The following is a 12,734-nucleotide window of genomic DNA, read 5'->3' on the forward strand; positions in this document are numbered from 1 at the left end:
CTGAATGTCTAAATCTACCTCTTGGCTTATTGCAGGTGAAAACTAAATGCTTTTGGCTGAAGCATTTGGCAAAATAAGTGTATATGGGAGCCATTCCAAGCTAATGTGCTTAAAACTTGAGCTACCCCTTGTTACAACATGACAGCAATAATACAATAATTAGATGCCATCACCTTTATGTTCCTTGCTGAAATCTTTGTACAGTATATGAAAGGGTTCTCTATGCAGTGGATGCTATGTTTGAAATTAATGTAGCACATGGATTTTTTTTTCTGTGTAGACTTTATATTCACTATTACATGATGCTGAAGGCAATCAGATGCTGATATGGAATCTCTGTAGATATTATTAGACTTCTATGCTGCCCATCCCACCAAGGAGACTCTAGGTGGCTTACAGATAAGCATTTAAAATATCATATAAAACACTAATTAATTTGTAGACAATTATCAATCCAGAAGTATTGTCAACAATCTTAATTTGTGAAGAATTATAACAATTGTATTCAATTTTAGTCCCTGAGTGCCACTGGGAAGGCCAGGCAGGAGAAGTTCACAGATATTGTGTAAATAAGATCCAGTTCTATCTTAGTTACCTGTAAGAATGAAAATGACTTATGATTGTTCTAAAGTCAGTTTTTTGTTTCCAAACTCTAGACTTCAGTGGTTGTTGGGACTACAGTTCTTGAAATTCCTAGCTAGAACATCTGACACAGTAATATACGAACCAATGAGGCCATTCAGCATATCTCAGCCATTGAGTTTGCTTGCAAGGTAACTATTGACATTTTTAAAGGCTTCCTAAACTGGATAAACAGTTATGATATTCATAAAGAAAAATGGAAATCCAATTGATAATGAATAAGTATAAGTATAATCTTTATTGTCATTGTACTTAAATACAACGAAATTGGTTTCAACCTCACTGGTGCAAAATTATAACAGAAACGAAAAAAGAAAGAAAAAGAAAAAAAACTAACGTGTGCATGGAGTGAATAATGACACAGGCTCCCACGGGTAACAATAATATAGGCTCTGTATGCTGTTCCACAAGGTTAAGTATTTTACAGAAAAAGAATACTGTTTAAAATATTACTATTATTATAATAACTTGGAATAATTCCAGTTTTTCACTAATACAAAACTCCTGGCTTTATTGCCGTGTGTAAAGTTAGAAATTGGGTTGTTTTTTAGTCCAGATGTTAATTTTACTACTCTCAAGACTCCTTGGGGCTATTTTTTTCTCTTTGAATAGGTTTGAAAAGGTTGAATAGATGTCAGACCTGGTTTGACACTCCAATAGATGAGTAGGATACTTAGTTTGGGAAAATGCCTAAGCGGACTCATTATTTAGAGAGATGTGGATAACCTAGCAGAGACAGCAAATGGGGAGCAAGACATGAGGTGTGAAAAGTGAAATGGAGATGAACCAGGGTTAACTGCACAAAATACAAGATCTACATATGTTTATAGATGAGTTCCACTCCAAATGCCAAAGAGATGCATTAAGTTTTCTATAACCGTTATAAATGCTTAATAGTTCATAACTTAGAGAGGATATGATTGGGAAGATCACATTTTGCCCTGGCAAGCAAATTAAAGTTGAAGTGTCATGGATTATTTACACAAAGATAAATCTCTCTCTTGGACAGACTAGATGCTAAGTCTATTACTTCAGCAAAGATCATAGTGCTAAGAGCACATAGCCCTTATGATATATGTGAGAAACCAAGCCCAACTTTGATTAGCCTTACTCAGTTGGAAGTTTGGAATGGGGTTTCTTGGACTCAGTAAATAGAAAGAATCGGTGTTTGGGAAGGCAGATTCATAGATCAAGGCTGTCAAATCAGAAAGTTTCTTCTTATCTACAAGAGAGTGTTTCATAACCACATTTCGCTGCTTCTTCTGTGGTTTATGTCTCTTAACTACAAAAGTTGGAAGCCAGGATGGTTCTTTTTTTAAAAATCACTTTTATTTTTTTTAATTATTATTATGAAATGTATATTCGTACCCAGGAATTTCCAAGGTGTGAAATGTACTGGTGTTTTTCCTGCATTTTGGCAAAGTATCAACAGATGGTGTGTTATGCCACATCCCTGTTTGCAATTTATGTTAGGAAAGAAGCTGTGGTAGAAGGTAAAAATAAATAAATAAAGGTAATGTCTCCTTCTAGTCAAACTTAACTCCTGATGACTTCAGAGATATATCTATACAAGTTTTCCTTACAGCATTATGGAACTGGGTTGGTGCTGTCTTTCTAGGATGGTTTTTAATTTCCCGTTTAGTTTGTGTCTCCAAGATTCTCTTAGGAGGGCCCACCTTGTTTTAGTTTCCAAGCTCAGAAAAGGTTAAGTAGTTCATGGATAAGCCTGTATGTGTGTTGGTGTATGCTGAACAACAACAAAGATAGATTGGTGGATGGAAGGCTAGAGAGATTGAATTTCTTCACCTTTCTCTAGTTCTGATTAAGCTCTTGGCCCCTAAATGATTTGATAAAGGAAAGGAAGACAAATTCGTGCTATAAGAATCTGAGACAGAGAATATGTTTCCCCCCCTTCACTATACAGTCTGTCTTTATTTCTGATAATATGTTACATTGGAATGCAGATTATCTGGTCTGGCACTGAACACTGAAAACACACTGTTGTGATGTTACAAATCACTTCCAGGCTTTATTTAGAAATGATTGGGTTTGTTCCATGTACAAGGAGATAATTGTATAAAAGTAGGTGCAGATTAAAATCAGAGCAAAGTAAGTCTCAGCGAACAATACTGTATAAGCCTCATTAAAAGTATTACCTAAAGCATTTTGAGTAATTAAAACATTTTGCTTTCTTATTGAGAAGATCATCCTGAGACCATTCACATTTTTATGCAAGGTCAGAAGGTTGGCGCCTTTTATTAATTTGCATTTTACTGGCAGACCTGGTCCAGCTGGACATACTTTGACATGGGCAAAATTGCCTCAGTTCATGAATTCTGTTGCTGAAAAATCCACTCTGGACAGACACATCAAATACCGAAAATTTTGAGCTAAACATTTGCAGTTAAAGAAGAAATAGTCACAATCATAAAGACCCAGTTGCCCATTAACTTAGCAAATTGAATCCATTGATGCATGATTACATATATTTATCACCTGAATATTGATTTATTTGTTTGATCAATTTGTAAAGCCACTCAGCAGATTCTGGATGGCAAATAATATCAAAAAGAAATAAAGGTACCCCTCAAAAAAACGTAGAAAATTTAGAAGAAAACTTAGGGAGTACCATAGCCCTTATGATATGCCATGAGAACTATTTTATCCAATGGAAAAGGAGAAATCTGAGCCAAGAATAGTCTCACTTACCTGTTAAACAGGGACCTGAAAGACAGTTATAAATATTTGAAAAATTAATGTTGAAGAGATAACTTTAGGACTGACCTTGCAAGCAGTGACATCTGAAAGAGGCACCAAGAAGGATGTTGGTCCTAGTATATATATGGTATATATGGGGAAAGGTGCCCATCTGGACTTTACTTCAAGCAGTAAATTATCTTGGCTTAATATAATGGAAGATTTGATTCAGGAAGATATAAGATATTATTTAGGAACAAAGAATAAAGAAAAATGCCTACATGAGTATTGGTAGTCCAACGATGACAAGTAATGAAGCATCCCATGGCGTCTACAGTGAGAATATCGACTTATTTTCAGCATCGCAGAATGGTTCTCTTTATACATTGAAGCCGTATGCTAAGGAACGCTAGGTTCTAATACTGCTAGTAGGGTTGGTAGTTAATCTGCATTGGCTTTTGACTTTCATAAGAGACCATATACATTTTCTCTCAATTTAGAAACATACTTGTAGCCCACCTTCCTTATAAAAACTGTCCATTTTTTTTGTCTCATTGTCAACAACATCTCTTTGTTGATGCTTGGTAATTTATCCAGAAGACTCCTGCAATCATGTGGAGGCAGACAAGTTGATTGTGGAGGAATGCTATCTTATTCTTCAACCCTTCTGTGGTGTAAAATATAGGACATCCCTTTTCCTAGAATAAGCATCTATATGATATACCTGAGTTTTAAAAATCCGATCTTCATTTATAAATGTAAACCTTCTCAAATGTTCTATGTTAAAAGAAGAGATGATTTTGGACCTATCCTTTGATGTTCTAGTCTGAATTAATGGTGCATAAAATATGCCTTATGGTCTCATCTCCATTATGCAAATTAGAAATGGCATTAACAGCTCATTGGCTGCTGCCTGTTATTTCAAGATATACTATCATAATAGGGGCTAGAGTCTTTGGGAACAGCACTTGTACTCTGCATTTCTGACTTCTGCAATAATGCCCATGTATTTCGACTTCATCAATAAGCAGGAACAGCAAATCAACATAACCCGTTTCTTATGGGGAATCAACATGGATGATAAGTTATATACCACTAGGCCTATTCTCTTTTTTTCCTCTGGTGCTATTGGGGACTGCTTTTGCTTCAAGATTTGTTCCAGGCCCTGTAAAAATAACTGATATAGTTATCAAATAATAGCCCCCTCACCCCAAAAATCAGATTTGGACACTATTTTGATACCTATTTTTGGTAGATACCTGGGAACATAAGATGGAAATAAAATTAATGGGCAGAGACTGAGTTTGTGAATGTTTCTTTGTTCCAGGTTAATCTTCATAGTACATAAAAGCCTGAATGTTTAGCTAGTTGTTCATCTATCTATTCAGAATAGTAACGGCTCCCCACTTACCTACTCATTCACTGCAATCAGAAGCAAAATGATCCGCCTAGTTCTTTCAAAATGATGAGGTCAGGGACCAAATCCTGGACTTTCTGCATGTGAAGTCTCAGCTCTGTGAACTATGCTTTCTCTACAACTTTAACCTAAAAGGCCAAATATATTGACTGTTCAAGAATTAACCAGAAAAAAAGCCATCAGTGAGTGCAAGGGATATAATTCCAAGGTGCCTGGGAGAAGAAGAAACAATAAGATGACCAATGATGCCCTGAAGAAGACAGAAAAATTAGGTTATACTTCTCAGTATGGATTACAATTTGTAATGTGCTTCAGAATTTCAAGATGAGACCTGGACTAAAAAAACCTCTAGCTTTCCAATTTATTATATAACAATGGGTCCCAGGAGGACAGCAGAGTATCTGTGATATATTTGGCTTGATGCTGCTGGGTCCTGGAGCTCTGTATTCTAACTCACATGAGGCTGCTATTAACATCTTATTGCCAATTGTAAGATGGTGTCTTCTTCCCTAGACATGATTGGTTGATAAGTCTTAGAGAAGAATCCTTTTTAAAGAGATTCTTGTACCTGTAGGTGGATTATGGATGCCAAAAAAGACTTCAACCATAGTCAAGAGATTGATATAAGGGTGAAGCCTACTACTTTGGGATATTATGTAACTCAAGGTAAGTTTATCACAGATTATAGAAATGAGTTGTCTATATGAACTGCTATATTTCCTCCAGCAGGAAACCAACACATTTTTCTTCCTTGGAAATGATTTCTGCTTTCACTTAGACCACACTTTTGCCTCACTCTCACTTTTTGGTCCTGTCTGGGACTTTTGGAATTTGTAATCCAATTAATGTGGAAGAACCAAGTTGGGAAATGTTGTCTCATACGGATATGAAATATTTTGTGATTTACACTAGGGCTATTTGAAGTGGCTTAAGTGTAGTACTCTGTATTCAAGTATGGTTTCTGGATTTCTTTCTTTCTTTGATAGATCACCTCAGTTTGACATTTTAATGTTGATTTTACTTTTGTGGCTTCTATCATAGCAAAATGAAAGCTGGAACAATAAACAGATACTAAGAAATTAAAGCAGAAGACACCCTATACACCACAAACTAGTTCTGATATACTACTGAAATAAAAACAGCACTGGAAATGAAAGATCCAGGGCATCTCCAAACTCTTGGTGCTGTTCTTACTTGACCAGTGGGCACATCCATCTTCTTTTTTGTTTCTAGACAGACCTAATATTCCAACTTGGTTTTGTTTCCCCATCCTGATAGGATTGATGCAGCTCCATAAGACCCAACAGCTTTGTGATGCCATCCTGGTAGCTGAAGGCAAGCATTTCCCATGTCACAGGTATGTTTTTTCTGGATTTAGAGGTCTCATAGTTTTTAAATATTGTCCTGAAAAGCCAAGTCATGTTATATGTAATCTGCAACCAGGTATTTTATCCAGGATTGTGAGATAGAAAAATTAACTAGGGCAGAGAATATATTAACAGTAAAATATTGCAGTTCTAGGAAGCAACTTGCAGAATCTATGATACTCTTTGTCACAATGGATCTCCCCATATTAGCCACTCAAATCATCCGTACTTTTATGCAGCTCATGTTCCTGCCAAAGCTTTAGTTATTTATTTTTGTCTAGCAAACTTTTTTTGTAAAATTAGCATAGCATAAATCCCTCTCCTGCTCCTAATAGTTGAGATTTATGTAAATGAAATATAATTAAAGTTAATAAAATTACTCATGGTGTGAAGAAACTGGATAGAGATATCAACCCCCCCTTCCTAGTATGAGGGTCCAAGGTCATCTAATAAAAGTGATTGACAGAAGATTCAAAGAAAACAAAGTCCTCCTTCATATATCACATAATTAATGCACAAATTTCATCACCACTCATTATGTTAGACAGCTTTAAAGAAGGATTAGATATTTTCAGGGAAGATCAACCAATCAATATAAATAGAAAAACAGAACCTCTGAATTTGGGGATACCTGATACCAGCTTCTAGAGGAAAGCTGCTCAATTTCATTCCCCCATGGTGGACTTTGAATGACCACATTGACTGGCTGTTATGGAGAAGAGCGTGTTGAACATGATGGCTTGATTAGTTTGAAACAGCATAGTCCTTCTAGTTGTTTGTATGCATGTATGTTTGTATTTGAATTTATCAGCCACCCAACCCCAATGGACTATTTCGATATTTTGCGATATTGATATCAATGCTGATGTTAAATTGTTTGTATTTATCATGATCTGGTAAAATATGGATCACTTTAAAAGGCATCGAACATATAATCAACCTTCCTGAACTGCCCAGTTTCCAGATTAGCAACACTATACTTTCCATTATCCCAAACCAGCAGGGCCAATATGTGTAAAATGATGCAGGATAATAAAATCTATAAACACGTTATGAAAGTTCCCAATTTGGCAAACTTGATCTAAGGTTCCATTCCTTCATACCGTATTCTCAGATTTGGAAAGATTAAAAAATGTACCTATGCTAATGTTAGCTACCATTATTGAAAACAATCAATCATCTAAGGATGCTTTTAGCATGGGTTGAAGAACTCGGGACCTAATGAAGTCTGCAGGAGAACTGTAAGTCTTGATGGGTGGGTGGAGGAGAGGACGGGTGGAAGCCATCAGTGACAAGTTATCAATTCAAGCATGTTAAACAGTCAACTGTTCCACTTCTCAATTCTTCAAAAGAGCTTGAGACCAGCCCTTTATCACCTACACTTCTGCCAGTCATGAAATGTTGAGGAAAAGACTATCTATATGAAGGATGGGGGATAGAAAAAAAAGCTGTGAGGCGGACCCAACGCAAGCCCCTCAGTTGTACAGAACTATTAAACATATCAGATTGCTGGCTATTTGAGCTCACTTGGCTTCTGAACATTGCTGGTATCATGATATAGGACAGGTCAGAGCTTCAGATTCTGAACTCAGGCAATTTTTATGTTCCAAATTTATGTTTGTCCTGTTTTTGTTTCACAATTGTTTGTGATATATATATATATTAAAAAAGAAATCCTCATGGAAGCTTATTCAGTGATTATTTTTCCTAATTACGTAGTCTTCAGAGTATTTCTGTCTGATGGACAGTTTTTGTTAATGAATTGCTTTTAGGTTCAGTGCAATTTTGCACACTGATTTCCCTAACATAAAGCTTTTCTCTTTGCATTATCTATTTATGCATTTTATTGCAGTTCTTTTTTGAAGAGTTGTGTCACAATAGTCAGTAGAGATAGCAACTGATAAAAATGTTGTGATTTAGACATTTTTGGAAAGTGTGAATTAGATTTGCATGCACATGCAAACTCAGTAACATTTTCCCTACCCCCGTTTTTAAAGAATCCTATACTAGGTGTTCCTTGTATCCTTACGATTTATAGTGATAGTTTCCTGCTTACTTATTGGTACCCTATGACTATCATTAAGTGTTGTACCTTATGATTGTTGACAAATGTATCTTGTCTTTTTATGTACACTGAGAGCATATGCACCAAAGACAAATTCCTTGTGTGTCCAATCACGCTGGGCCAATAAAGAATTCTGTTCTGTTCTGTACTGTCAAAAATGTGCACCTAATGTTTAATCCAAGCTCACCTTCTTAGTATTTTGCTGCCTCTCTTTGTAGGGCACTGTTGGCTTCGTTCAGTCCATACTTCCGTGCCATGTTCACCAGGCCCTTTAGAGAATGCTGGGAAAGGCAGGTTGTATTTGAAGACATGGCCTCGTCCATCCTTCAGATAATCTTAGATTATCTCTACACAGGACGGTTACTACTTACACCAGAGATTGCACAAGATCTTTTCACAGCAGCCAACAGGCTTGTCATCCTCCCTCTGCAGGACATTATTGGCAGGTAATTTAGTCTAAACAAAATATTGTTTTGGAGCTGAAATTGGGGCTGTCTGAGAAGGTGGATGAATCCTTTAAAAATCTAAAAGCGAAACATCCTTCTCTCTATAAGTTAAATAATATTTTTATAGAACACAATTTATTTCATTTCATATTTATTTGAGACATTTGAGAAAATAATGTGTGATGGAATATTCAGCATGACTGTCTGAATGGGTAACAATGTCTGACAAGGTAGTTATATTTATTTTGCTCGCATATCTAAAGGGAGTGTTTGTAATTTCATTCTTATTTTTAGTACTGCATCTTAGTCCTTCCTAAAGGTCCAAAGAGTTTAAGATCTTTCCATTTATGGTTGAGACGATACATGTTTGAGATATATTAGCAAAATGAATGAAAAATATCCTAATCTACACGGAGCCATGTAATTTGTTACTATGAGCTTTGCAGAAAATATCACGTGTTACTACATCAATTAAAGTGACATTCATGTAAATACAGTCAGTAAAAATTCCAGCAATCTCATAGCAAGTTATTACAGCTGATTGTCTAACAAAAATAGAATTTCCTATAATTGAAATCAGGAAAAAATAGAAGATGGGTGCATAGCTAGTCTTGTTGCCATCTCTATTTCTGCCTCAAAAATATGCTGCCTAAAAGTGAGCAGTATTCATTCTGGGGTCCTCATCTTGGAATTGCTATGGTATATTTAATTTCATCATTACTTTGGAATTTGTTCTTTATCCACATACATCAAGAGTGTCTGTGCTATATGGTAACAACCCCCCCCCCCCCCGCAAGCTGAGCATCATGATGCTCTGGCCACCATCTTGCTTTTTTGACCATACTTTGCAGACATCCCTGATATGTATACATGGTTAAAGATCTCCATTTTATTCCACTCATCCCAGTCTCCTGCCTTGCCTTTGCTAAGGCTTATTTTGGCTCAGGCCCTGAATTTTGTCTTACCAAGTGCTGACCTGCTGCAGAGCAGCCCTCTTTCTGTATTTCTCTCCAAACATTTCTTCTTTTTACTCCTTCTACAAGGAAATTCAATTCCTAACCCTCACTTGTTGGTTGAGCCTTCTGTGAAGTAAAGTGTGCTCTCAATTAATGGATTCTCTCTCCAATGAGTAATCGTTCATGCTTGATGTTAAATATTTTAATCTTTTATTGACTCTGATTTAGATTTATGTTGTAGAACACTCTGAGATTAGGGTACTCAGCAATGTAAGAATGTGTCAATAAATACAAATCAAAAGCAGAGTCATGAGGGGCTCATACTTAACTTTATATTAAAGAGTCTGGTGGAAGGCATAAATTATTTTGCTGACCACTCCTTTGTGAACATTTTGTCTTTCTATAATTGCTGCAGAAAAGATAACATTGTACCCTTTGTCAAACTTGTCTCAGTAGTTATATTTGATCTTTAGTGAAGGGGAAAATTGGCCAATGTCTGTGGGCATAGTGGATAAGCCATTCCACTAATGAATTATGCTCCTTCCTTCCTTCCTTCCTTCCTTCCTTCCTTCCTTCCTTCCTTCCTTCCTTCCTCCCTTCCCTTCCCTTCCCTTCCCTTCCCTTCCCTTCCCTTCCCTTCCCTTCTCTCCCTCCTCCCTCCTCTTTTCCCTTTTTTCTTCCCCTACCCTTCACTTTTTGCACTTACTAGGTTTCTAGCTGACAGCATTTCTATGGACAGTTGCCTAGAGATTTATGCTCTCGCCTATGCTCATAATCACCATACTTTGCTCCATGTAGCCTCACGCCACATCACCTTGAATTTTGAGCCTCTTTCTGAACACGAGTCCTTTCCAGGCTTAGATCTCAGTACAGTGATCAGCATTGTCTCATCAAACAAACTTCTTGTGTCTTCTGAGCTAACAGTCTACCAGGCTGTGCAGAACTGGGTCAGGTCTCAACCTGCTGAGCACTTCTCACTCATCAAGAAGCTGATGCAACAAGTCCGACTTCCACTTTTAACCTCTGAGGAGATCACAAGAGTCCAGAAGGACATTATTGCAGAATATGGGCATGCCCATTTACAATGGGAGCAACTGGATGGAGTAGGAAGATTGCTGAAGAGTGGAGGTCTCAGGCATGGCATGTATGATGACTGGATTGTGAGCTTGGGTCTCTTTGTAAGCAACATGCAAGGAGGAGTAGTGGAGCGTTTGAAAACTCATTTCCTGGGGTTCAACCTACAGACAGAAAGTTGGGAGGAGATACCACCCTTGATGTATCTGGATTCCTCTGGCTTCTTGTCTGTAGGGCACAAGCTTTATGTATCTGGAGGACAAAGGCTTAATGGCTCTGTTTTATGCAACCTGCATGAGTTTGATGCTCTGACTGGGAGATGGATGCAGCTACCTTCCATGTCCGTACCTCGACGAGAACATGGTTTTCTAGCATGCCAACAAAAACTATATGCTTTGGGAGGCCGGAGTGGCCGAAATGTGCTTGATTCTGCAGAAAGCTTTGACTTAGAAAAGAAGAGCTGGTCTCCCATTGCCAATCTACCCTTTGCAGTGAGTCATTTTGCCTCTGCTTCACTAAACAAAAAGCTCTATTTAATTGGAGGCTTCTCTCACACGAGAGCAAATGGACTTGCCCACCGGGGCATCCTGATTTACAATACAAGCGTAAATGTGTGGAATCAGATGCCATTAGCTTTTCAGTGTTACAAATCAACCGCAGTGGCGATGGACAATGGCATCTTTGTCATTGGTGGACTTGTGGAAGAGAGCAGCCGGCGTGAAACCCCTGGCACTGTAATCAGAGCTCTGATTTCTGGCACCCACAAATGTTTTTTCCTGAGCAAGGATGGCACAGTGAGCCAAGATGTGGCCATCCCAGACCTTCCCATATTGGTCTTGCCACCTTGTGCCGTGCAGTGGAGGAGAAGAATCCATGTGCTGGTGGGCAATACCATTTACCAGTGGAAACCCGGGGAGCCACACTGGACAAGAAGTCGGAAAAGTGCTCCCAACACAAGGGTGACGTTTCTAACTGTGGTTAATGGAGTGACTCTGAAGGTGCCAAAGAAGACTCTGCAGCCCCTTTTACGGGAAGCCTCAGCAGCCCTGACAGCCCTTTGGGTGGCTGACAATTAGGAGCCTTTTGGGCACTTTCAAAATCTTGAGCTGTTCTTCAGTATCTTAGGGTCATCTTCTGCCTTGAATGGAGAAGTCCATCGCATCAAGCTGCCAGCCTTGATATTACAAGGGCGGATTTCTTTAGAAGTAGGATTCAGTTACACTGATGCACTTGAGAAGGGGCTCTCTGGTCCAGAGAAGTGGATTGCTGCTGAATAAACTCCATTCCTACCTTCAACTCACTGTCCTTATATAGTTGTTCTGAATGCAAGAGAAAGATTAGAAGTTTATGAATGGCAGAGTACTTTCCTTGGGAAAAATAAGAGAGTTTTCTCTCTCAGACAACCTGTATCTTGTTTCAGCATTTCGAGCCAGAACCTACTCTGGTGTGTGTGTGTATACAAAAGAGGAAGGGAGGCAATTTTTGTAACACCATGTATTGCAAGGTCCTGTTTGTATTACAGGAAAGGGGTAACTGTTTCTTAATAGAGAGTCAAAGTTTAAGGCTTCTAAACCATTTACCTCTTTCTGAAAAATAAAGCAGTGTGTGTTGGAGGGGAGACATCTGTTGCAAAAGCTGTATTTTCAAGTGATGTGTTAAAGCATCAGTTTAGGTTTAATGTACATAATTGGGTTATAAGTCCATGTTTTTTTTTATAGAAAAACATCTTCCTAGGAAAATTAATAATGAAATCAGCTTTTGTTTATTTTCACACACCATGATAACCCATATCAGATTACTAATCCTTATAATTAAGGTTGCATTTCTAAAAGCAAAGGTTTTTCTCTCACTGTTTTCCAACTCGTTTCTCTACTGGTGCTTTTGCTACATTACTAATTATAACATCTGTGCCTCGTTCTGTCCTACCACAACCATTTTTGTCATCCATTCAATTGCGTCCAGTTCTCGGGGACTATCTGGACAAGTCCCCGGAGTTTTTTTTGACAAGAAGTAATTTACCGTTGCCTTCTTCCTAGGGATAAGAGGAAGTGGCTGTTCCAAGGTCACCCA

General features: G+C 37.9%; 1 protein-coding gene across 1 annotated transcript; it reads left to right on the forward strand.

Annotated features, from left to right (window-relative positions):
- Positions 1 to 3,641: 3,641 nt before the first annotated feature.
- LOC309399065 (ectoderm-neural cortex protein 1-like) lies at positions 3,642 to 11,740 on the forward strand (the record flags this gene model as incomplete). Its single annotated transcript, XM_081966530.1, has 5 exons — positions 3,642 to 3,733; positions 5,331 to 5,422; positions 6,035 to 6,113; positions 8,407 to 8,634; positions 10,300 to 11,740. The coding sequence occupies 5 exons, from the start codon at positions 3,642 to 3,644 to the stop codon at positions 11,738 to 11,740; spliced, it is 1,932 nt and encodes a 643-aa protein (XP_081822656.1).
- Positions 11,741 to 12,734: the final 994 nt, after the last annotated feature.

The sequence above is a fragment of the Natrix helvetica genome, assembly GCF_964273705.1.
Source record: "Natrix helvetica genome assembly, chromosome: 1".
NCBI classification, from domain to species: domain Eukaryota; kingdom Metazoa; phylum Chordata; class Lepidosauria; order Squamata; family Natricidae; genus Natrix; species Natrix helvetica.